The 26,417-nt window shown below is 32.2% G+C and overlaps 2 protein-coding genes across 3 annotated transcripts in view; one reads left to right on the top strand and one right to left on the bottom strand.

Annotated features, from left to right (window-relative positions):
- Nucleotides 1–1,429: 1,429 nt before the first annotated feature.
- LOC148614743 (large ribosomal subunit protein uL1-like) lies at nucleotides 1,430–5,139 on the bottom strand. The gene is made up of 5 exons (XM_088589062.1): nucleotides 5,080–5,139; nucleotides 4,503–4,655; nucleotides 2,940–3,088; nucleotides 2,095–2,267; nucleotides 1,430–1,656 (listed from the first exon to the last, which is right to left on the bottom strand). Exons 1-5 carry the CDS (start codon nucleotides 5,082–5,084, stop codon nucleotides 1,486–1,488), a joined length of 651 nt encoding a protein of 216 aa, XP_088445188.1. The 5' UTR covers nucleotides 5,085–5,139; the 3' UTR covers nucleotides 1,430–1,485.
- Nucleotides 5,140–5,338: 199 nt separating this feature from the next.
- The window catches only part of LOC148614742 (ubiquitin carboxyl-terminal hydrolase 47-like), a 37,913-nt gene continuing 16,834 nt past the window's right edge, over nucleotides 5,339–26,417 (top strand). The window contains exons 1-19 of one of the 2 annotated variants that reach the window (XM_088589056.1): nucleotides 5,339–5,474; nucleotides 9,007–9,213; nucleotides 11,479–11,601; nucleotides 12,415–12,565; nucleotides 13,879–13,975; nucleotides 14,310–14,388; nucleotides 14,730–14,796; nucleotides 15,665–15,804; nucleotides 17,631–17,720; nucleotides 18,092–18,187; nucleotides 19,006–19,103; nucleotides 19,786–19,895; nucleotides 20,579–20,700; nucleotides 21,537–21,616; nucleotides 23,494–23,545; nucleotides 24,056–24,132; nucleotides 24,495–24,550; nucleotides 24,890–25,002; nucleotides 26,019–26,123. In XM_088589056.1, coding sequence (XP_088445182.1) covers nucleotides 5,436–5,474; nucleotides 9,007–9,213; nucleotides 11,479–11,601; nucleotides 12,415–12,565; nucleotides 13,879–13,975; nucleotides 14,310–14,388; nucleotides 14,730–14,796; nucleotides 15,665–15,804; nucleotides 17,631–17,720; nucleotides 18,092–18,187; nucleotides 19,006–19,103; nucleotides 19,786–19,895; nucleotides 20,579–20,700; nucleotides 21,537–21,616; nucleotides 23,494–23,545; nucleotides 24,056–24,132; nucleotides 24,495–24,550; nucleotides 24,890–25,002; nucleotides 26,019–26,123 — 1,902 coding nt within the window. In that variant the 5' untranslated portion in view covers nucleotides 5,339–5,435. Of the gene's footprint in view, nucleotides 5,475–9,006; nucleotides 9,214–11,478; nucleotides 11,602–12,414; nucleotides 12,566–13,878; nucleotides 13,976–14,309; nucleotides 14,389–14,729; nucleotides 14,797–15,664; nucleotides 15,805–17,630; nucleotides 17,721–18,091; nucleotides 18,188–19,005; nucleotides 19,104–19,785; nucleotides 19,905–20,578; nucleotides 20,701–21,536; nucleotides 21,617–23,493; nucleotides 23,546–24,055; nucleotides 24,133–24,494; nucleotides 24,551–24,889; nucleotides 25,003–26,018; nucleotides 26,124–26,417 lie in introns of both variants that reach the window. The other variant, XM_088589055.1, reaches the window with a different exon arrangement.

Genomic DNA, 26,417 nt, shown 5'->3' with positions numbered 1-26,417 from the left:
CACCTGTCGAATTGCTCATAAAGAGTCGTTCAAGGTGGACGAAAGAGGAAAGAAAAAACTAAGAAGAGTTGAACAAATCAGTTTTCATGGTGCAGATGAATACACCGTAAACGATCCAGGAAGTTTTTAAAAATTTGCCCACACCCGCCATTACTAAATGTCTATGATTAAGACATTGCCACAATAAACTGCGTTTTATTTGATCCTTTAGTAATATTGTTAGGATAATCAGCTTGATACAGCTCTGGATTTTGATTGTAATTAAATGTTTGATACAGTAGAACAGAAATAGAGCTTCGCAGTGCACAGCATGATACAACCCTGAACAGTTGGGGTAAAGGTGGACGCAATCCTACTTTTGACTCGCTTTACATGGTGACCTCCGATTCATTTTCGACACAATAAAGCACTTCTTAAAACTCAGTCTGACAGACCAGTAATTAAAAAGTTGATAATTTTTAAGGGAGGCCTCTTAATTGAAAACAGAGGAATCTGAGCTACAAAAGCAGGCATGAATTTTCATAAGGAGTCCAATGAAGATATTTTTTTTCTTATGATCAGACCACTAATTAACAAGTTATTGTTTGGACATCAGTAAAATGTATATTTAGTTTTATTTACCCCAGAAATAAGCCAAAGGCTGACATTGTGACATTACTATGCTTTTACTGGAGTTTATTTAAATGCTATGAAATGCTTGTTTTAGGCCCCCAACTCTTCAATAGTTGGGGCTAAAAACCCCAAAATCAACACCTACCTTCCTCTTGTGATTTTAAACCTTTGTTAAGAAGATTGCTATTGATCAACCAACTATTGTTAATACTCAAATAATCACTCGAAAAACAAGTGTCTAGACAACAGGACCATACCAATACAGTCCTATAAAAATATGAAATTTATATTTAGTGAAAAATATTCAGTTTTTTTGTCCCAAATTATAAAGACCACTATCCAACAAGACCTTCCATTGCTGCTGTTGCACTATTTCATAGAGATCTATACACCTTTACCAGAATCAGGAAACTACTGGCTTCTGTCATTTGATTACTAAATGACAAGTCACAAGACAACCCCCAAAAAATCAACTCCTGCCTTCCATTTGTAGTAAAGTTAAAAAATAACCATTAACACCAGGGAAATGCACATTCTTACAACAGTTCAAAATTACAATGCCAAATTTGAAGGAGATCCATACACTTTAAACAATTTATTGTTCTAATATATAAAACCATAACCAAGGTAGAAGACTAGTCACTACAGCATGATACCAGTCTATACTTTTGTCAAGGGCCGGGACAGACAGCTTGTGTGCTACAACTTTCAAGTCAGTGTAATTAGATGCACTAGTGATAATTTCATTTGCCAGACTGATACATCTGACAAACCGTCAGTAGAATGTAAGGTTTCGAGTGAAAAAAAAAGGAAAAGATCATTTACCATCAAGTTACTTTATTAAAAGCACAAGATGGTTAGATAAGTCCATGTTTAGTAGATTCTCTGCGCAGGAGTCATAGTTCCCTTGATATACAAGGCACGAACATTCTGCCAGTTCTTTTTCAGTAGTGAGACCAAGAAGTTGATAGCCAAAGATATGTTAGCATATAGTTCATCTTGGGTCATGTTGACATGTCCAACACACACAGCTAAACATAATACCTATAAATGAAAAAGAAATTGAACAATTATAAACAAAATTGTAGGCAGAAGGTTGAAATATATCCATCACAATATCGAATTCTATAAATACTGTTAAATTTCCACAACCCAGAATATTTTTTGCTAGACATGGGCATAGGGCTAGCGGCTAAAGGAACAGACTAAAATCTGCAGGAGCCCTAAACAGGTGAACTAAAAATTTAAATAGAAATTTAAAGCAACTAAATAGCAAGGTTTGAAGAGAATACCCTAAAATATCCCTTTACATAAAATTCTAAAAATTCAAATCATAGAAAAACAAACAAAAACCTTTCTAGTTCTTCATGGTTTACAAGCAGTATGAATTTCTTAATTCAAGTTCGTAAATTTATGCAAGGTCAGTTTCAAAGATTTCAATTCATTAAAGGAAAACATTCTGGGTAAAAAAGGTCAACTTACCTTCTTCAACTGGAACTTAATAGTAGCTTTCTGTTCCTCTACTTTTTGTACAAGGGACTCATTGTGTGCAACCTGGACTGGAAATTTTCCTGCCTTGTTCAATCCAGGACCCAACAATCTTGGAATGGTCTTGATGATCGAGTCAGAGGCCAAGAAACCATCATACTTCTTAGCTGAAAGAAGCAAAATAAGAGCTGTTCACCAAGATCTCAAACATTCCATAATTTTAATCTTTGTTCTTTTTGGTTCTAAATGTATGATGTAGTTCTTAATGAATTTATATTGAACTTATGGATAATCCATCCAATTTTACAGCTAAACACCTAAAGCATGGAATGTGGTTTACATATAGATTGATTGTTAAGTTTATATGGAAGGACACATTTTGGCAACACTCTGTGAAAGATAAGGATACCAGAATACGTCCTCCCTAATAGGTATGAATCCCAAACTGTCAAAACTTAACTTAAACAATAAGTAACAAATCTTAAAACTTATTCCAAGCTGTCAACATTAGCAACTTTTTCAACAGAATTAACATGTATTTTACTTAATTAATTCTCCCATAGGCCTAAAGTTGTTGACTTATAGTAAAATAGATTTTTTTCACTAACAAATTGTAACATAAGATAGGTGAATTTATTTTGAAGAAAAAAAAAGTGTCCAACATAATTTTGTTTAAAAAAAGTATTGACACTTTTCTTCTCTTTTTTTAAAGTTTCCAAACATAAGACTTTGACAGTTGAAAGTAACCCAATATTTTAAAGGATCACCAAGAGGTAATAGCAACTACAGTTACGTGTATAAACAATATAAATTAGTTTGCAATAAGTTAGAACATGTACCTAATTTTTTTACCAATTTCTTGTCCTTGTTCAATTTCTTCAAGGAGTCAACATCCATAGAGGGTAGATCATTAGCTTTAGCCTGGTCACAATGGACCTGATCTCCAAGGACACAGATCTTCATCTTTGGTCTTGGCACATGTCTCAGCCTATAGAGTAGATATATTGATAACTAAAGCTGTAAACAAATATATGACAATGACAAAACATACAGTAGTAAGTTTTTGCATAGCCCAAGACATATCCTTCATATATAAGGCCTTTCAATATAATCTCTCTCACAAATACAATGTACCAACAGTTGAGCTTGAATAAATTCAAATGAATGATAGGTAAAGCCTGTAATGGTTTAGTTCTATAAAATAAACCATGCATTTTATGTTTATCTTTCATGTTTTCATCGGATATTTTCATTTTTTGTATATATTCAAAATGCGAGGTTTAATCATTGGACCTTAATTTGAAGGTGTAAAACTTAACTTTAAATTCAGACATTTTAAGAATATTTTTTCAACGGAACTATATAATTACAAGAAAAAGAAGTCAAATTTATCCCAACAAACCTTGTTTGGAAGATAATATTCCAGAATTAAAACACCAACTGAACTGGCCTAGAAGCTGACATCTTGTTATGTTACAGTTGACTGCATTTTCGGATTCGTATGGTGGAACGAATTTTATCATTGAAAGGTTAAAAGTTTTTTTTTCATTCCAAAGGCAATGATCACAAAAAATTATGAAAACCTTCATTTTTGTGATTTTATTATACTACTTTCATACTCACCACATGATTTTCAAATATATTTTATCGATTCTGGTGTTTATGGAATCTTACATGTGCTGATTTAAAAGCAAATTTGGATGTTTATAATGGAATTTCTGCATCTGGCAAGAAATTTCTTTTACAGCCATGTCTTAACTTAGTACTTCAATCATTTTTAAATATTTTTGTTTGATATTCCATTATACCTAGACAAAAACGTCCCGCAGGTCAATTCGCCGGAATGTTACTCCCGCAAAATGGCGTCCATTGATAAAACCATGCATTTTGACTAAAAACCAAAAATGAAAATATCCGATGAAATCATGAAAGATAAACATAAAATGCGTGGTTTTATGTTACTGGACTAGTAATGGTTAAACTGACAAATGGCATAATCTGAAACATATATTCAAAGTATATGAATCACATGCAACACTTATAATCACAACTAAAAAAATTAAGCATTATATATCAGCTACCTACCTTCTTACCTGAGAAGTTTCCTTCTCTGGCACTATAAATATTTTGGTAACAGTGCATATCACTGAATACCTGCCCAATTATTTTAAGACCCTGGGTAGAGGTCCGCCACGCAATGGCTACCTATACCAGGCCACCAACAATAAAATCAGAAATCCCCCACATCAAAATCTTCTTACCCAAATAAATTGACAACCATATTATTTCTTTCTTTCAAGCCATTTAGTGTTTAAAAAACTTGCACTGTACTTTGAGAAACAAAGTGAATTAGCCGATTTATTGTTGGCTTAGTTAGACACCTGGAAAGGTCATAAACCTACTTGACGGTGCCAGAGAAACGTTTGTCCTTCTGTGGATCGTAGTTCTTCAGAGCAATTTGAAGTTCCACTGACTGAGTAAACTTCCTTGGTTTAGCCTCTGCATCTTTCACCACATTGGCTATGGACTCGTACAAGTTGTCTCTTGAAATTTTACTAAAATGAAACAAATTCATATAACTGGTTGCAGTAGCCTAACAGCATATTATTGCTCGAAATTCAAAATAACGGAAAGCAACATGGTCCAACCTACTAAAATATCTGTAATTGTCCCAATATGTATTCAGCGGGATTGTATTTTACAAATCCAGTGTTTCTAAATATATTGAATCAATCCATTATAAGACGTCACCTGCATGTATTATAGGTGTCTTCTAAAAGATATTTTCAGATAAAAAATCTAACAAGAATAGTCCCGAGTACTTTCGTTGGGATATAAGCATTTACAGGCATTAACAGCAGTCATTTGTAACAATTCGGTGTAAAATAGATAAGGTGTTCAAACATAAGACAGTTAGTTGAAATATCTTAAATTAATAGAAGGATTGGAGTAGATTGTAAAACGAATTCCTCCACCAACCTCATCGTGTCGGATTCTTGACCGGAAAAGGAAGTTACAAGGTATTAGGCAATAGAAAATGGATTTTATAAAAGATAGATTTTCAGAGACTTTAGTTGAAATTAACAATAGACAAACCTATAACGTATATAAGAAATAACCGAGAAAATAAAAGAAAAATAAAAAATCAACATGTTTTTAGTTATTAGTCACTGTCATAAGTAGTTCTTTAAGTAGTTAGAACGGAATATTCATACCTAAATGTGATAATCTATCCTTTCATCAAAGTCAGCCATAACTCAGATTTTGCAATGCACTTATCACTATGGTTAAGAAAAATCACGTTGTTATAAAATAACAAGTACAACAAGAATAAAATGGTCACTGGTGACAACTCACAAGTTGTCCCCACAGAGGTTAGAATTAATATTCAAGTAAATCAATATCAAATCAGCTAAAACATGGCTGTTTTCACTTCCTCAATTTCTACTCTAGTTTAGAAGTTGTCACACATTTCTAGTAAATGATAGTTTATGTCTTAAGGCTTCTCCATGCCCAAATGTTGATAGACTTCGCCTGAAATCTTATATAGTATTGTTGTAGAAAATACATCCGATTCCATAGAATTTTCTTACACATGCATTTTTAAAAACAATATTGACATTAACAGTGTGCAGATGAATAAAGATGTATGGATGAGGCTTAGAATCAGCAAGGATATTAAACTCCTTGATATCAAGTTAAACAAAAAGCTTTACCAAGCATTTATTTTGATTTGTGTAAAATTCTTGTCCTTATATACTGTTGCAGTCTTAATTTTTTAAATCAAGTTGATTTTTATATGCATGTGTGTTAACCCTCCCGATTTTTGTGGGATATGAACATTTCACATGTAATTGTCTCGTTTTTATGGACATCTACTGTAAGAACTCCCGTATTGTATTTTCCATTTTTAACCGGCGCCATTTTTGTTGTTATTTTCACATTTACCATTACAGTGTAAGAAATTAAAGGTAGACCTACATTGACTGAATCAAGCAGGTCTATGATGAAATTGGCTCAAGTTGCTTTAAAATGTACAGTGCTGTCTATGTAAAATTATGATGGATCTATGTTGACAAAAAATTCAGTTTCTAACACTGCCATTAGTCTCATATGCGCTTGGTTAATTTAACACTTTGAACAACTGATTAATGCTTAGATGCTGTCTAGACTCTTCACAATCAACTAGGGTATCCTATAAAATTTATGATTGCGAATGGGTAGTTTCGTCAAGGCAAAGGTTGGCAATCATTCTTTTTTTTATTCAATAGGATGCTTACTCTTAAGAAAAATGACATTTGGGATATGTATTTTCAACATTTATTTTCCACAAAAAAGGAGAAATACTCCTGCAAATATTTACCAAAATAGATTAAATTGCACACATCTTCACATGGCTCAAATTTTGTCCATTCTCTGACTTAGCAAACTGCCAACCATATGCATGTAATTCAATTTCAGTATTGTACAAGTAGGAGTAAATGATGTAAAAAGGCATGTAGATAATGCTGGTCACAAACTGGTTGTTTATGCTATTAAAGGCCCATCATGGTCGTATCACTTTTATTCATTTTATGTCAAAGCATAATTTCCATAGAATTTCAAAATAAGCTGAGAGTCTAGTCTGTAATTGACTTCTTGGCCTAATTAAGTAGGAGAAATGAGCAAAAAATTCACCTTGCTTGTGCTGACTTCTCCTATTTGTCTTTGAGACTGAGAAGTTTTTGTAATAAATGACATAGACAATAAAGTCAAAATTGTTATTTTTCAAACATAATTTATGAAAACTTTTCTTTGTCACTGATGTCTATATTAGGCCCTGTACTTATTGTTTCTGAAAGCGGATCATTTCACAGGGACTGGTACAGTGTTATTCTATTTAGTAATTTTTATTTTATTTAGAGAAATTTCTTACCATTCTTTGCTTCTAGGATACTTATTAGTACTTTTCTTGTCGAAACTGCAGAAAATATTAAACACTAATTCATACAGATATATACTGACTTGTACATATGATATATACAAAATATTTGTCGAAAATGTCACACAAAATCTCCTGCAATGTGGAAATGAATTACAGGAGCTCTCCTGCAGAGAAAGGATCCAGAAGGTTGATAGGTACATTTTTACGTATATGACATGATTATTAAATTACTTCACCACTAGTGACCCCCTGTTAGTGATGCTATGATTAACAGGTAGTTCATGCAAGGGTATGGAAGTATTATATATGATCAGTGAGTCAATAAATATACTGTCAATCTGTGATTTAGCTAGTGCTCGTCATTTTCGCCATTTACGAAAGGATTTCATTAATGATGAAAATGTTTTAGATTGTTTTCGTCACTTAAAATTTGAAAAGTGTATAAAAAAATTCCATTCAAAAAGTATTTCAGACAAATTTTCATCACCTTAAATATAAATGTTGTTAAAAACTGTCAATCAAAAGTTACATAATTTCACCTGGCCGTACACACTGACAAGTTTATGACCCAACGCGTGCTAATTACCTGGTCAGTCAGGTGTGAAATACATTCTATTGTTGTTAAACGGGCATCCTTGACATGTGCATCATTAATAATCCTTTAAAATAACAATGATTTATCAATTGTTTGATCATTATGACCACAAAAGGTAATCCCAGGGTTCTCAATCAACTTCAGTCGCCGAAAAAAGCTTTCGAGTTGACTGGAGACATTTGTGATTTTAAGTATGTTTAAAATATAATCTTATTTTTAGGATTAGTCATGTTAAATTATTTCAATCTTTAATGGATACCGACCGATATTCACTCCCATATAAAAACAAACCCTTCATGAACCTCGCAACATATATAGCTATCTATTTTTAGAAATTTAAATGCACACATTATATATATCAGTGATATATATATATATACAATGTCTCCGATGTGTGACTGGTCATCTAATGGATTTCAATTAATTTTAACACAATAGCGCACAGTATTAATCAATGGTAAATATTTATTTTACGATTCTCTTCTTCTTGAAACGAAAATCACAATGATTACGAATGTTTTCAATTCTACTCATGATCTGGCGTCAAAGGTTACTGAATGTGGCCAACCTCCTTTCTATCTGTCTAGTTTCTGCATTATCTTCAGGTGACTGAGAGGGGATTTAGTAGGGACAATCTGATCAAAACCTGTCTTAGGAACAGGCTAAAGGTTTCATCAATCAATTCTCTTTTAAAGATCAGTCTCCATCCTTCTGATTTGAGGAGTTTTAGGTTGAAGAGGGCTTTTGAGGTGTGGTGTTTGACTGAAGACAGGAGAATTTTCTCTTATTATGTGTAGTTGAGTGTCAGGTCATACCATAATAGTAGCTTTTGTCAAATAGTAGCTATTTTTAGACTGAATGCATCAAAACTTTGTCATGATGTAAAAATCTATTTTTCTAATAGTAACTATTTTATTAAGTAACACACGTTTTCTTATAGAAAATAACAGTAATTTTGTTGTAATATTTATTGTATTTATTGTTATGCCTGAATCTGTAAACTTAATATGATTATTTTAATAGTGTATGTCTTTAGTTCATGATACTATTGACTACAAAATTCTGCTGCCCATAATATGTCATTCGTGCTTTACGCTAAAATGACTAAAGCCCTCAAAATCTTAGCTAAAACCCTGCTGTCAATGCATTTTTTGTTGCTCAAATAGAACAATTGTGGTATAAATATATATACATGTATTTAATATATGTTTGTTCATTTTCTCCCACTCTACATCACCATGGAAATATTTTAAGCCAATATTTGTGGAAAAGGCATTAATTATTGTTGTAATAGATAAGAAAATGTTTCTTCACGATAGTAAATTTTTATGATTCAATATTGGAAGAATTTCAGCATCTTCATGACTGACTTATTCATATTTTTTAGAATGTCTGCAGTGCAGAGGAGCCTCGGATTTTATGTGTCATTCGTGACATGATTGATCCAAATGCTGCTGGGAATAAAAAGACAACAAACCTTCCAGTGTCCACATCTGTTGGAACTCTGATTGAGGAGATAGCCAAGGTTTCTGGCTATGTTGCCAGCAGTATAAACATAACTTATAACAAACAGGTTGGCCCAGAAATTGAAGAGGTAATTTATACCACTATCAAAATACTGCCTGAATAGATATGGTATTCCCTTTGAGCATTTGGCATGCCAAAATGAAGTTTGTAGATACATGTACTTCTTGTACATACTATGCATGGTATAATTAAGGATTGATGATTCTACTAGTACCACAAACTCTGGTGAATTGAGGTGTGGAAATTAATGATACAACCAAGGTACTTAAATTGATAATATCTTTAAAAGCTTGTACACAATCTCATGTACATGTATGCTTTATGAATGATAAAAAGCTTTTTTCAACCTGTGCTGTGTACTTTTGTTTGTTTTGTTTTATATATATGTTAATTTTCCTCTTGTTTCAGTATATACTGTTTTAAAGTGATAATCTTTTTGGCAAAACAGACCTGACCAAATACATTGTATCTGTCTGTTACATTTATTTATTAATTTTGCATTACCTAGAACATGTATTTCACCTAGAACACAAGATGACCTGATACATGTATTGATCCATTTAACATCACAGAATACATGTAATAATCCATTTTTAGATTACTGTACAGGGTTCTAAGGAACCCGAGCTCCTGGGTCCCTCTCCTTCAAAATTCATTGGGGACCCCTGAAAATCATAACAGGGGAGTCTGGGGGACTTATGAAAATTCTTAATGCCATTGCTGAAATATGATTTCTCAAAATGATTTTGTTTGTTGTTTGTTGGGGTTTAACGTCCGAGCAGCAATATTTCAGCTATATTCAGACGATGAACATGAAATGAATGATAAAATGAACATGAAATAAAAAAAAAGGATGGGACACAAGGACAATAGGGTCGACAAATTTTGATTGCCACTGGAAAAAGGGGGGTGGGGTGGGTAAGGTCGGGCAATTTAGCCTCCTGTGGCAGAGCGCAAAGGTTCCTACTCCTATCGAATACCACAGCAGGGTTCTTTAACGTGCAAGGAACGTGGCATCTTTCCCAACACGGTGCACCACTATGGTTTGCGGTCAGGTTTTTCGTATTATAGCATGACAACCCCAGCATGTAACACCCCAGGGGTACCCCATTCAACCACCTGGGGCACACATCCCAGTTGCTCTGTGAGCAGAGCGCCTAGCCTCCGGCTAGGTTTCTGAGCACCATTTAGTTGCCTTATACGACAAGCTTAGCGCTGCTGCAGGCCTATTCTTTTAACACCCGGACCTGCACGGGGCTTCTCAAAATGAAGTCAATTTGATAATTTGTTAATTTGTCCAACTTTAATCCAACACAAAGCACCGGTTCTGACAATTAGCGCATGGTGATAAAAATCGACAAATAAAACATGTGGAAAGATAATCAGAAAATCATAAAATAAATACTTATCTTTAATTAATATGTCCTAACTGTCCCGTAATCCATAAAAATTAATATATGTCCATTTGATGACCAGATACACATCAGTGACATATATATACAAAAATATGTGCATTTAAATTTCTAAATATAGACAACTATGTGTGAGGTTCATCAAGGGTTGTTTTTCTATGGGAGTAAATATCAGTCTGCATCCATTAAAGAACGAAATCATTTAACAAAATTAATGATTGAAATAAAGATATACATAAGTTGTATTTGAAACCTACCTTAAATTAGAAATCGGAGTGAACTGGGAGCTTTTTTGATGGTTGAAAGAAGCCTAAGATCGGCATCTCGTCCTCATTTGGACAACTTAGAAGGAGAATTTAATTTTTGTACAGCCAGAAAATTAGAATATTCTGTATGCAGTAGCTGAAAACTTTTCCATGGTTGGGGAATGTGGAAAAGGTGAATGAACATTTGTTATCTGTACGTGGTGCAAAGATGCTAAAATAAAAATCTGTTCCCTGCCGTTGGCAGTACAAACTTACAAATCAGTGCCTTTTCAAGACATAAGATTAACCGCAGCATTTATTGATTGTCAATGCTTGCAGTACATTGTATTTTGTTTGTTTAAATTTAATTGCTATTATTAAATCTATTTATAACTGTTTCCAATAAACCATGTGACAAATAAACAATTGTAACCCTACATTTACATATGTTACAAACAAACAAATCAAAAACATAAGACCCTTACTTTTCTTGGGACCCCCTGGATTTCTTACAGGACTTGTCATTTTTGTGGCAAGGGAGTCCTGGAACTTTCTATTTTTTTGGGAGTAGTGAGAACCTGACTACCAAATACTTATAGTTATGTATTTTTCATCACCAATTACTTAGTGTTGATCTATTTTACATCTTCAAATACTTCATTTTTCTATTTTTAGGTGTCTTTGTATGCCTGTGCTGGTGAGCAGTTATCTGATTTATGCTCACTTGGTACTAAAAGGCATGAATTTATAGTGGCTGAGAAAGAAGACACCATGCCCCAGAAGGCATCAGTAATACCAGTAAGTTTATGCAATTTTGTAGTCTCCAACTGTGAAGTTTACTGTTCAGTCAATCACTCCACATCACTCAGATGGAAGTGGAATTAAGTTTGACTTGATATTTGGTTTGTTGTTAGCCCTAGATAAGTAACTGTTTTATAAGGTAACCAAGGAATGGTTCATTGGCCTAGTCTTTCTTAGTATTACCAGTTTTTGTTTAGTTTTCATTTCTGTTGCTAAATGTTCTGTTTCTTTGTCTTTTGTTACCATGACTGTAGAAGTTTAATTGTGCATGGTTTGGCATTTGGTGAATGACAATCTCATTGGCAATCATATTACATCTCCTATTTTTATATCGATTCCTTGTTATGTTTATGAGATACAAAATAATTCCCTAAAAGCCTTATGGCACCACCCGCCTCGCCACCGCAGTCCTGCATGCTAACCATTACACCACCAATCATCCCCCAAAAAAGGGATGATTAGTTAACAGTGAATCAACAGCTGTACTGCAGACCACACATGAAAAATGAGATACACAGTGCTAGATACATGTTATACATGGAATTTCTACTGTAAACCCGCTTTTTAGCTGAATGTTAAATCTGGATTTACTGTTATATTTCTTCCTTTTTTACTGCATATTTACTTCTGATTTTGCCAATTTCCTTTTGTTTGTTGACCTTGTAAAATCATCCCTGAAATAAGCGATGCACAACATCTTTTCAAATAGATATTTTTTTTAATATTGTTCTTACCGTAATTTTTCCTGATTTCACTTATAAATTATGACTGTAAGTAATGTAATTGAGGATGTATATCATTATTTTTTAGCCAGCACCAGACCCTCCAAGCTATGATAGTGTGGTGTCTACCTCATCTTCTGATGTGTCAAGTTCATGGAACACAAATGAAACTATCTCCACATATCCATCTCAGAACTCAGGATATACTTATGCTTCAATAATGTTAAAGTCTGAAACAGGTACAGGCATACTCAGATGAGATAGACTATGGTAATGTAAATGTAAAAATGTGTGTGCAGCCAAAATAATGACTTTTAAGCTGTAAAAGTAGTATTTTTTTAAGAAACATGTATTTCAGTTCTCTAGATCTGCAGGCTGAAGCTTGATATCAAAGTATTTTTGAATGCTTATGTTCTTCAGTAGACTTTATTCAAATTATAGGGGCACACTTAGCAATTTAGAGTTTTTCCAGAATTATTCTTTCTTGAGTATTACAAACAAAGTATTTTACTCACATTATGAAACTATTTTTTTTAAGATTTATTGGTATTTTATTGAAATATAAACCCTAGACATGATTTGTTAGTAAAAAATGCTAAATTGTTTTTTCTAAAAGCCCCCCAAAAAATTGAGTGAGTTTAAAGCTCAAGATATGCTCAAGTATGCCTTGATGCAGATTTTTTTTATGTCCCACCTCAGGAGGTGGCAAGGCATTTTGTCATACCCTCCAAGAAATGGCATGTCCATTCATCTGTCCATCCCTCAATCATTTCCAGATAATAACCTGAGATTAGATCAAAGAATTTTTGTAACGTTTACACAGTTGTTTAGTACCATGAAATACAGGTTAAGACTAATTTATAGCTTAATCCAAAATGTAGTTTTTGAGTTTTGAATATTTTTCCATCCTCCTTTTTTCACCATTACATGGTGAGGTATCACTTAATGTTTCATTAATATTTAAATGTGATGAACAGATGTCTAAAAAATATTTATCTTCAAATTCATTTTCTAAGAAGAGTATACAACACGAAGATGGAGTTTAATAGGGCTGTTACAATTCCATTCTGCCATGATCTGATACATATCACAATTCTTGGCTGACAATCCAATTCATGTCAAGAATTTTACAGACATGTCTTGCTTTATTTCATTTACATTTCAACAAATTATGATAAAAATGATACATTGTCACGCTTATAGATAATGACTAGCCTTGTCATGTTAACTTTAACAAATCTGAAGTGCTCAAAACAGCAGATAGATAGGTTTGTGATTCAGAAACAAAACTTGTAGCTGTCACTACTCCATTTTAGACTTCTAGTTAAGCCAAGTGAAGTATTAGAATGAAATCGTAAAAACGGTCCCAGTATCGATTTCCGGTTTGTAACTTAAACAATTATGTTGCACCGGTGGAGTTTTCAGTTACTTTTAATTTAGTTATTTATTTTTTTTTTAAAATCAATTCATTTCAGAAAAAAGCAAGCTAAAAAGATCAGGGAATTAAAAGTATGATTATAGTATGTGATGTGTATGCATCTGATTATTACAGGATATGTAGGTTTGGTGAACCAAGCTATGACATGTTATTTAAACAGCCTTATACAAACTTTATACATGACACCTGAGTTCAGAAATGCTTTGTACAGGTAGGGTTTACTTTCTTTGCATCCTATATTCTGGTCTTTTTGACTTTAATATTACTTTTATTTTACCTTGCTATACAAAAATAATTTAACATTGTTTGCAATGCTTCTTATAAGATCATTTTTTTTTGTTTTTCATGATAAAATAGTCCAGATCTAAATTTGATGAATCTACATTTTTTGTTGATCTTAATGTTGAATAAATGATTGCTTCACTTTAGCTTTTTGTATGTCATGTTTGGTCGAGTTAAACTTTTTTAGTTAATGGTTTTCATCAAAAGAGGTCATTGTATTCATTCTGTTGACACTGGAAATTTTAAGTGTTGTTTTATTGAAGGTGGGAGTTTGATGGTTCTGAAGATGAGGCAGTCAAAAGTATCCCCTACCAACTGCAGAAACTCTTCCTCTTGTTACAGGTACAAAAGATAGTTGATACCTTATACATTTAAATCATTTCAAAAGAAAAAATTGCCTGTTTTCAAGGATCCTAGATGTTCCAAGACAAATTGCATTGATAAGTTGCAAACTATTTAATGAACTAGTTTGAATAAGTTAATTAATATTTTGTTGTTGATTTCCTAATCATAATGTACTTAATTCATAAAAAATAGTACAAAGTAACGACATTTAACAGGACAAAAGGCACCAAAAGAGAAAACAGGACTTTAGAAATTTTCTGGATTTACTATTTGATTTGATTCTTTTTTGTAGATTATAAAAAGATAAAATAATTTTTGTCTTGTCTGATTTGTTGTAGACCAGTAAGAAAAGAGCAGTAGAAACTACAGATTTAACGAAAAGTTTTGGATGGGATAGTAGCGAAGGTAATGTGAAGTCAAATGTTACTTGTTTAAAATATTTTATGCTAGATATTGATCATCAAATTTTTTGTAGTATAGAATTGCTGTGAATGTACTTTTCTTTCATGGATCAGGGAAGAATCATAAGTTCATGGATTCTTGAATTTGTGGTTTTGAAGTTTTTGGGTATACACATTAATGGAAATTTCTTTTTTTGTTGGGAACCATATTTTTTGGTTTGGCCTATCCACGAAAGCCTTGAAATTTGGTACCCCATGAACAATAGTACTTTCACAGTATGTGACATTAAAAATATAATTGTCTACTCCTCTTAAAGAGGGAGTCTATTTTTCTTTTCAAACATGTCTTGTACTTGGTTTTGAGTGCCTATTTTAATGAATGACATCTCTTTCATGGATGTCATTGTTTTTGTATGTACTTTTACACTTGGATGTTGCAATGAGTTCATCTTATCATGGTGCAAGAAAAAAAATGTTGTTAACATATAGTTAGCTGTGAACAATTGCTCTACTCTTTGAGGAGCTATGATGAAATGCTTTCCCTACAATTTTTGTTAGATAAGACTGCACAGACTGCAGTCTTTGAACAAAAACTTTTCAGTCATTAGCCCATTAGATTTCAACCTTTTTTTTTTAAAACATACATAAATTTCACTGAGTTTCCCTTTGCCTTAATCAAATTTTTTTACATGGTTGTAAGTTATTTGTTTAAAGGCACAGACATGGATTGACAGTAAAAACATAAGCCAGTTGTACCCAAGACTTGATTTAACATCCCAAAATAGTAGCAAAATACATAAGGAAACCTTGGGTAGTCTTTGACTATTCACAGATGTATTTGTATTAAATGTTTGAATAACTTTACATTTCAGTTTGGCAGCAGCATGATGTACAAGAGCTCTGTCGTGTGATGTTTGATGCTTTAGAACTGAAATGGAGAAATACAGATCAAGCACACCTGATAAATCAGCTCTACCAAGGCAAAATGAAAGATTATGTCAAATGTCTAGAGGTAAATATTTTTAATTTCTTGACTTGAAATAAAAACAATATACAAATGAGACTTAGAATTCGGGTAAAACTATGTTTTTTTTCCAATTTGCACCAAATTCTTATACTGTTTTTATTCCAGTATATTTTTATTGTCTTGATGCTGCAATCCTAATCGTTTTTTAAGTTGCTAATACAGTTATCGACTTCTTGCACTCATAATTTCAGTACTTTACATTTGCATATGATTTGCATAATTATATATTTCTACTCAACATTAAGCTGCTGATTGGTGTGGTATTTACTGTCATAGCTTCATACGAGATCAAAATGAATGATCGGTTAGCATTGAACAATACACAGTTTCCGATTCAGACACAGGGGCTGTTACAATTGACTGTATAGGTCATATACATTATCAGGCAGTGAATGGGTTTAAAATTTGGCAATGGGAGTATAGCCCCCTTACCCTTCATTTCAATGGGACATTTTCAATTTCAATGGGCCGTTCTAAGAAAAAAAAACATGGGACAAAGTTTGGAATAGCAGCTATGGCCAGCTAGGTGTAGATATTAAAGACCAAATGTAGCATAAACAAACTTTGATTTACACATCAAATGTTCATTAAGAGTTGATATGTCAATAAATTGTCACATCAGACCACTTTTCTCTTCTGTTGTTTGAGTTTTTTTATACTAATGTATTGTCTAGTGCTTTATTATAGTCCACAGGTCCCCCATTAGTTTGACCCTAAGTAGTTTATCACAAATAATAGGTAATAGCCTATTTCTTTGTTTAGCTATAATCAGATTTTTTGAAATTTGTTTTGGTGTGCTTTAGGACCAGATAACATGACTCCATCGTCATCAATATTTTCAATAGGAGGTTCATAATCATGTCCAGCTGCCAAGTTTCTACAATTTCTGCAATAATTGCTGTTTGATTCTGGTTACCATCATTAATATTTTCTTTAGGCTTTGAAAAAGATACACTTCTTTTGTTTTTGGTCGAGCTTAAAAATGTCTGGTGGCATTTTCAATTTCAAATGGGACTGCCAGTCCACAATTTTCTGATATTATCAAATTATTTAAATTTTTTAAAGAATGTTTATTGTTCTTTCAAATGCATGAACGATCAAGAATATGTGATTTCAACAAATCGACATAGTACCGTTTCATTCCCTTGTCCTCAAATTCCCTCGAAAACATGGCAATTGAAACACTTTCCTGCAGCTAATAAAAAACCTTAAAAGACATATATATATTTAGAGCATATCACATTTCTGTCATTTCGGATGTTGAAAGCCAGCTTAAGTGACAGGGATAGAATATTTGACAATTAGCGACTTTGAGTACTTTAATCTTGGATTTAAATTAAGTTTTTATACATGTTTCCATTAGTGGTCCCTGATAGTGACACTGTAGTTAACAGGATAGGAAAGTAGGTGGAGCCAAAGTGATATATACTGTCACTGGCAATGTATCATCAATGAATATATTGTCAATATATTTTGGTTGCTCCAATAGAATGATTGTAGTATGAAAGTGATTAATTAAAAGTAATAATATGGGTTATCAGTGAGAAATATTAATTAAAAGATGAGGAAAAATGGGCCATTCTTAGGGGAAATATGATTTTAATTGTTTCTTATAGTAGTATGTTAAACTGTATAAGAGAAAATTTAATTAGAACTTTTTCACAATCCTTGAATACACAAAAAAAAATATTGGTTATATTTTGTTTTCTCTTTAATATCAGGACTTGATTGGATACTTCTTTGAACTCAAAATCACATTGAATAAAATTTTAACTAGCATTTTTTTAAGTGTGGTGTTCATTTTTTTGCAGTGCAAAAATGAGAGTGCCAGAGTAGATGCATACCTAGATATTCCATTAGTCATTCGGCCATTTGGGGCACAGGTTGCTCATGGTTCTGTGGTAAGACTTGTTTGTATGTGAACATGCTGCATTCTAGAAAACAGATGTAAATGTATGTCTGTTAGATGAAAAAGAATTTAAGTTTAAAATGATCGCAGATCAACTTAGAGGACTGATTGACCTAAAAAATGGCTTTAAAATGCACTTTTCAACAAATTTTGTGTATAGGGTACTTTCTTTTCAACAAGTAAATGGCCTTAGCAGCAGTGCTTAAGATAACAAATGGTGATTTATCAAATCACATTTAATTGGGTATTGACACTTTTTGACATGAAATTGAAAGTTCAATATCTAACACTATCCTAGGAGAAAAAAATAGAATGTGTTCGTTCTGTGTAACATATATTTGATGAAATATTTTTAATTTTCAGGAAGAAGCTCTGATGGCATTTGTACAGCCTGAAACATTAGATGATACCAATCAGTACTTCTGTGAGAAGTGTAGTAAAAAATGTGATGCTCATAAGGTAGGAAACTAATTTTCAAACCAGTGTTAGAATGGTATGAGCAGTAGATGTATTAATGGTTGTATATTTCAGAGGCTGTCCATGTTAAAATCAGGCAAATCATATGATATGGGTGGCACAACATAAATTTTTTTTACTGAATTTTTGGTTCCGTTGTAATGTTTATACATGTATATCTATTGTATAAAATGTATGTATGTAAAAGATTTTGTTTAATCCACTATGGATGGCTCAGAAAATGATTTGAAAGTTCCCTTACAAAACCAAGTTTTGCATAAATTAAGAGTTATCTTCCTTTTTAAACAATTCCAGTGGATTCTATGTAATACATGTTTTAATAGTTGCAGCCATTCAACTTTGCAACAACAAAAAAGGAAAGGATTCAATTGTGATATGAATTAATGAACAATTTTGAAAACAAAATTTGTCATGTGGTACCCACTGCCTGGTGTTTGCATGAACACCCTCTTAATTGTTCTATAATTATTAGTTTGATATCAGCTGATGTTTGTCATCCTGGAGCGGGTTGTTGTCTCTTTGACATATTCACCAAAATCATTCTGGTTACATTGGGTAACAAATGAAAAATCTGTGTTTGGATAATCTGTCTTTGTTTTATATATATTTACATGAATAAAGAAAAAAAATCAAAAGTATTAAAAACGTATAATGAAGAATTCACATAATACAGAGTATTATGATGTAATATTGTAAATATCTTTTTTGCTGTCTGCAATTTGTTCTTTTATATCAGAGATTTGGTATTTTATCTTATACCAGAAGAATTACATGAACACTTTCTTTTTTCTTATTTTCAGGGCTTAAAGTTTGTCTCCTTTCCTTACCTCTTAACTTTGCAGCTAAAAAGATTTGACTTCGATTATAACACAATGCATAGAATTAAACTGAATGAGAGGTATGTAGCATAGTAATAATTAAACGAATCAACTCCGTCAAGATCCATTACATATCATGATTCTTGGTTGATGATCTGATTCGTATCACAATCTTTACAGATTGGTAATATTGGTATTACACGTATTTCTATAAGGTTTCCACATAAGTTGTTCCAGTATTAATTGAAAAGATTGTGATGCAACATAACATTTTTTCAACTTGTCTTATGACAAGTTCAACCAAAACTAACTTGTCTGAACAAAAATGGACTTGTCAAAAAAAACCAAAAAAACAACTGTTATTGAATAAATGATGAAATGAATTGGAACAAAACTTTATTCCTCTGTCATCCTTGTTAAAGTTTGTTAAATCCATCTTGACATTTGTAACTTGTGTCTGCCATTGATTATATTTCTTCTCAATGTTATCATTTTAATTCCAACAATCCAATCCATGTCTACCAAGTGCATCACTGATTAGATAGATGGATGAAACTGGTGCATGAGCTCTGATGCATAGATAGATCAGCATCCCCTAGTTAAAATGTAAAACAAACTTTTTTTTCTATGACATAAGAAGACTGACAACAGAGCAAACCGTGTTGATTTATTTGTCTGTTGCTGTCAGATTTCAGTTATCTTTTGTTGATCAATTTCATTTCTCCTGTCTGAAACTTATTTTAACCTTATGCTGTTTTACAGAATGACGTTTCCTGATGTTTTAAATCTAAATGAGTTTATTGGGACAGAAAAATCAGATTCTACAGCAGAAAAGGTCACACATGACATTGCTGAGGATAGCAGTGACGAAGGTAAGAGAGGTAACTATTTGCTACCTTAAAAACTTATGGGTTCAGTTTTGGTATGAACTAACTCATGAGACTAAGGGCTGTTCCATTAAAACATATGAGGTACCCAGGGAAGGCACTTTCAAATTTGTGTAACCATCCATAGAAGCAAATAGAGATTCTTTATACTTTGAATTCTTACACTGAACTGTTAAAAAATGTAGGCATATTAAAGCACCTTCCCTGGGTACCTCATATGTTTTGATGGAACAGCCCTATATACATGTCCATTTGTTTTTTAATTTATCAGTTTAATTGTCCTGAAACAAATTTAGTCATATCTCTCTATTTGGCTGACAATTTAATTTTTGGTTTATAGATTTGATATGATGAGGTATATAATCTTTTCTTAATTTCTTGCAAAGCATCTCATGCAATCTTTTGTGAAACATGGAAAGAAGTACTTTTTATCATATCTTATAAGATAATAGTTGTTCAAAATGAGGTATACATAAACTTGGTTTACATACCCCTCTTTTATTGATAATTACTTATATAACATATTTCAGTTATGAATAAATGAACATTTGATATACATCGAATTGAAATTGAATGATTTATTAATTTAATGATGAAGACTGACGATATTGTGTTGGGAATTTTAATGGTTACATATCAATAGTAAAATCAGTTTTTTCTTGTCATAGGTATAGATGAAGGAATAGATGTAGAAAACTATGTGTCAGGTGCCTCTTCTGGTAGTGAAACCTCAAGTTTACTCAGTGAAGCAGCTGCTAACTCCAAGAATGCACAAGATTTGAAGAAACAGGTTAGTAATTGTGTAAATAATAAGTTGGTGCAAACTTTGAGTATTGGATATTAGGAGTATTTGATGTTTCTGGTTTTAAAATTAGTAAAATACTCACAGTCTTTTTAGCATTTGCCAGTAATGTATTTTACAATACAAAATGACCCTCATGGTTTTCAATAAGCAAAAAACAAAAAAATATCTGCTGGTGAAAAACAAAGGAAATCGCAGAAAGAAACGCTTATTTGAAGAAAGCAAAGGCTCAGTATAGTCAAACATGACTACAGCTCTTAGCATTCTTGTATCATGATGTCATTCAGGTTGTGAACATAGGCAAGAACCATACAGATTTCAGGGGATCAATGAAAATATCCAAATAGAATCTATTTTGGTAAATGAAATGAACATGACTGTCAGTGCCAAGCCATGTTATCTTCAGCAGTATTCAAAGGGATTTCTGAAGAGTGTCACATATCAGTCACTAACAAAATGACAAGGTGTTAAAAAATGTGCAAACATTATACTTTATTGTCTAATATAAATACTATAAAAACTAAAATTAGTTTAATTTATTGAATTGACAAGAAATAAACATGTTTAATACATATCTTAATATGCCTCAAATTGCACCGAAGGCATGTCTGCTGGCCCCCAGACCCCTGGCTTTACTATATTCCATTACATGAAGTTGGCAGCTCTGCTTTTCCAAAGATAGAATCTTCTTATTATATTAATGTTAGAATTGCTGTCTTTAAAACAGTATTTTATTACATACACAAAAAACATGTTGTGTATGAAAGCTCCCCTAAATACCCGATTTAATTGCACTGATATTAAATGGTTGTGTATTTTTTTAGGGTCCTTACCTGTATGAGTTGTTTTCTATTATGATACATTCAGGAAGTGCTGCTGGTGGCCATTATTACGCATACATCAAGTAAGTACATGTACTGATTTATTTTTGTAGATTCTGTCAAATATACACATTGGTGTGTACTAAATTTCCCTGAATTTAGGAATGAATTTATGGCTTCTATTCAGCATCTTTTGTAACTATTTGATAACAGCGAACATTAGTACACTGCAAAAATTACTTAGATTACATATTAATGTTTGCATTTATCAATGTTTGCTCAGAATTACTATTCTATGTAATGAAAATTGTTTTTATGAACCTGACTTTTTGAAGATGTTTTATCATATAAAATTGTTCATCCAATCATACATTGAATGGTAGTTAGAATTGGTTTGAGGAATTAAAAAAAATGTTGCCATGTTTGTCTTCATGGAAGGAAACTTCCTTTTGTTTTCCACCGTTCTTCATGTTTGGGTTCTTTTCATTCACATTTTTAATAACAATTAAAAAGATCCAATCCTGACAATGAAGTAAAGTTTTATGTATATCTGATTTTGATGTTGGATTTTTTAAATGATCCAGGTTTTTTTCTGTTTGTTTTATTTTTGTTTATCTGTATTTTGAGCATTTGATAGTATGTTCAATGAAATTATCACAACTAAAATGATAAGTAATCATGTAAATAATTATATTTTATATACAATATAATCATGATGTACTCAATTATATTTTAAAGTGACTAGCCACATCCCTGGTACTTATGTAAAGTTATTGTTTCAGGGATCTCGCTGGGCTTCGCCAAGGCCGCAATTTGTGATTTTTTATTTTATCTGGTGACAAAAATAACCAGTTGGCGATTTTCTTGGTTTTGTATATTAAAATTAACAGGAAGTTTATCAGCAACAGGTATTCTTTCTAATTAGACAATTGTGTTGACACCTGGTCAGAGTTAATTGACCATGACCAATTTAGGACTGAAAGCAAGTAAAGGTAATTAGACCAGGTGACTGTGACTAACAATATCCTCATGGGGTGTGTCAATCAAATGTATATATATTATTGAGCCAATCAAAACTATCATCATCTGGTAAATGCTAAGCACAATTATGGCCATATGCTTATGGCTTCACACAAGCTTCACAGCCCAGTTTAACCATGTGAAACATTCAGAAACAGACTTACCTAATAACAGAATAAATTAAATCCAATTAACAATGATTATCCCATCAGGAAGTGTCTAAACGCTACGAGATGAAAGAATTGATATAAGAAAATGAATGACATTTGTTTACACTTTTGCCATGTGGCTTTTTTGGCGGGAAAATCGGTAAAAAAATAGAATGGGGATTCCCAAAATCTAATTAAGAAAATACTATTCAGATATCAAGATAATAAAAGAGGGACACAATTAATGGTACAAAATGTAGTTTGCTAGACATTTTATCACTTGAAAAAAAGAATCAAGTTTGTAAAAAATATGAAAAATAAAAATCAAATTATATTGTAAATTAGATGATAAAGGGGCGAAGGTGAACATGTTTCAAAATCAGGGACTATATGAGGATAGTAACCTGTTTCTGGAGTAGTACTTTATTATTTTATGCATATGAAAGTGACAGACTAGAGCTAAAAACCTGCTTTATACATGCATGAAGAATGAATCTTGGGTACATGTGTGTCATGAATGAAGAAGTAATTTAGATAAATTGAGGAAGATAATTCATCAGTGGACTTAATAATGTCGTATTTAAAAAAAAGGATAATTTTTTATGGCACCCTTTGGCTCTGATTTCTCAAAATTGGCGACAAAAATTGGCAGCTAGCGATTTTTCTGGCAACAGAATTTTGGAAGGCAGAGCAGCCCCTGTGTTTTATTATTGTTTTAATATACAGCTTTATACATTGTGTAGTATTTCATGACCAATTAAGAACACCAATAATTGTTGTTTTTCTTTCAGATCTTTCAAGGATGGTCAGTGGTACAGTTTTAATGACCAGCATGTCTCAAAGGTATGGTTATTGTATCCGTAAGGGTTTTAATGTTTTAAAATATCTGGTATAGACACCTACATATATATAAAATTAAGTGGATTTGATATTTGTGTATTGAACTGAATAATACTGGACTTTCATATTATAAATTGTGGAGCCCTGATTTAATAGTCGTTAGATGGCAGATATCAAGTCTTTAAATTAGGTATGTTAAAATCATTTCATTTGCTACTTTTAATAAGTAAAGTTCTTGATAATTTATATAGCAACCTTTTACGTAAGATATTTGAAATTTTCTAAAAGTTAAGTCAGTTTGGTGCCTCACATTTTTTTATCTTTCCCTTGCAACCTCTATGCAATTTTACCACCCTAGATTTTGATTTAAGTAAATAAATACATAATTTGAAATAGAAAATGAAAATTATTCCAAATGAAGTCGTTTATAGAAGCTGAAATGGTAATAAAGATCTCAATTAGAAAAAGAACAAAGTCTGTAGAATTGTGAACCTGTATAATTTTTGTTTACAGATAAATTATGATGATATTACCAAAACGTATGGAGGATCTACTGGATCCAGGGGGTATTACTCAGCAACATACACAAGGTAATTATGTTATTTCAACTATACATGTTACACATAAGTTCTTCAGTTAGTTACATTTTAATCAAGGTCCCACCTTAATTGCAAAGGATGTGTTTTCTCCTGATCTGTGTCCAAAATTAAAATGTGACAAGTTGCCTTTTTAATTCATGTGACCTACAAGATTTCTGTGATTCTCATAGGCAGATTTTTTTTCAGCAGGTGTACCAAATTTGACACCATATTCGATTGCTTCACTGCATTTAAAATGTGACAGAAAATTCACATTTTGATTTGTTAGATTAAAATTGAAGTATTGTTTCATAGTAAGGGGTTTGTTAATGTGCCAAGATTGATTTACTCAAACGTTTACTCCTTTTTTCTAGTTCTACAAATGCATACATGTTGATGTACAGACAGATAGACAAACAAAGGAATAAAGGTACAGTTTTGAGCATGGGAAGTTAAGGCTTAACTTTCTGGTATTATAAAATTAAGCTATATTTGAATTTGATTGAATGTTGAATGTACAAGTTTTATTTGAAGATAAACAGATTGTTAAGGGTTATTAACATCGCACTGTTTCTCTTTGAAAATTCAAGGATATTAAATAGAATAGATGTCCATCTGTCTTCTTTCTAATGTTACTTTAAAAGAAAAGAATTTTAACTTTTTTCTCTTTTGATTTGTTAAGTAATTAAATAATTAAGTAAAAAAAGAAACTACAAAAGTCTGACTTATAATAATTTGATAATTTAATAATTACAATGTTCCTTTTCAGATTTTATTCAAGCAGATGATTTTCCACATCATATTAAGGATCACTTACAGAGAATGAAAGATAAAGAAGAACATGAGAGACGACAAAAGGAATTAGATAAATCTATGTGCAAGGTAAAATAAGCCACATACTGGCATTCAATCACACAGGGAACATCAGTTGTAGGGCCCAGTAGCCAATATTACCACACTAACTATTTACAGAGAAAGTCCTACATGTTCAATACTTAAATTGGAAGTTGGAATCCTAAAGAGATAATGCTTTGTGAAATGATGGATTTGCACATTCTGCATACAGCGTTATCAAGTACCAGTCTTTATAAAAATCAGACAGGTGGTGATTTGTACATGTCAAAAACCCATCAAATTCAATTTTATTTCAAATTCATTAGTTTGTCATTTGGATGTTGCATTTTTGAGATTGAAATTATATAGATTGTGTATGAAATTGATACTTTGCAAGAGTTATCCTTCTTGATTTTCTTTCATTTGGTTGATTTTTGTGAGAGATGCAAATTATGGTTTTCTTGAAAATCATATCAAAATACACAGAAGGACTGTTGTTTAGTGAAAATATAGCATATATAGACTGAAAAATCACCATTTGTTTGATGTTTTTTTTCTACACCATAAATCACTGTTGCTATAGATGTGTCTAAGTTTTATATGGATTGGTACTTAAGTTTAATAACTGACATAATACACATCTAATAATCTTGATATCTGTGTAGGGGGAATAAAGATATCCATAGATCAATCCAAAAGAGAGATCACATCATCATGGAAGCTTGACTTGACAATAAGCTACTAAAGACATAGTGGACTTATATGCTTCAAATGGAACAGGGAGAAGACCAACTTATGCCCTAATCTAAGTTTCAAGTTATTATAGACACAAGTGGACTTTTTCATTTCATTCCAATGAATTTTTAATTCTGATAGATTTATTTCTACAATTCATTCAAACAGAATATTTTGTTTATACATGTATTTGTAACTTGAAATTGGCACCCAGAGTGATTTCTAAGCTTTATAACTGGAACATTCTACATTTGTTGTACACAATTTGTACGCCAAATGAATTTAAACATTTTTCCTAAACTATCATATTCATGAAATTATCTTTACAGATCAAATTATTTTGCTACCATCCTGTGAAGAAAAGGCAGATAGAGCAAAGATTGGAGATACATAAAGACAAAACTTTAACAGAGGCTACAGAAATAGCTTGTAAAGTAAGACATTCTCTAGAAAACACTTTCAATGTACTGCCTCAGTGGTCTTGTGGTATCTTGAGTGTGGAAGGTGGTATGTTTGATATCCAGTCGAGTCATTCCAAAGACTTCAAAATTTTTTGTCACTGCTTATCTGGTAAGCACACATCAGTTAGATGATAGGGACAACTGGCTGGCTGTGAATGATTAAAGTGAGTGGGGTGACATGCATATCTGTGAGCTGTTGCTTCGGTGAGCGAGCACATAAAAATATTGCTCAGCCTACTAGTACACAGCAAGGTCTGTCCTGAAATG

Source organism: Perna viridis, chromosome 6 (assembly GCF_037379345.1).
Source record: "Perna viridis isolate PV_CMFRI_1.1 ecotype Kerala chromosome 6, ASM3737934v1, whole genome shotgun sequence".
NCBI classification, from domain to species: domain Eukaryota; kingdom Metazoa; phylum Mollusca; class Bivalvia; order Mytilida; family Mytilidae; genus Perna; species Perna viridis.
Note: the sequence above shows the minus strand (reverse complement) of the source record. Positions and strands in the feature narration are given on the sequence as shown.

What these genes read in the sequence shown, in the direction of transcription:
- LOC148614743 (XM_088589062.1), bottom strand. An exon ending in CGTTTCTCTGGCACCGTCAA is followed by an intron (nt 3,089 to 4,502) that starts GTAGGTTTATGA and finishes TCTACTCTATAG; the next exon opens with GCTGAGACATGTGCCAAGAC. An exon ending in TTAAGTTCCAGTTGAAGAAG is followed by an intron (nt 1,657 to 2,094) that starts GTAAGTTGACCT and finishes TTTCATTTATAG; the next exon opens with GTATTATGTTTAGCTGTGTG.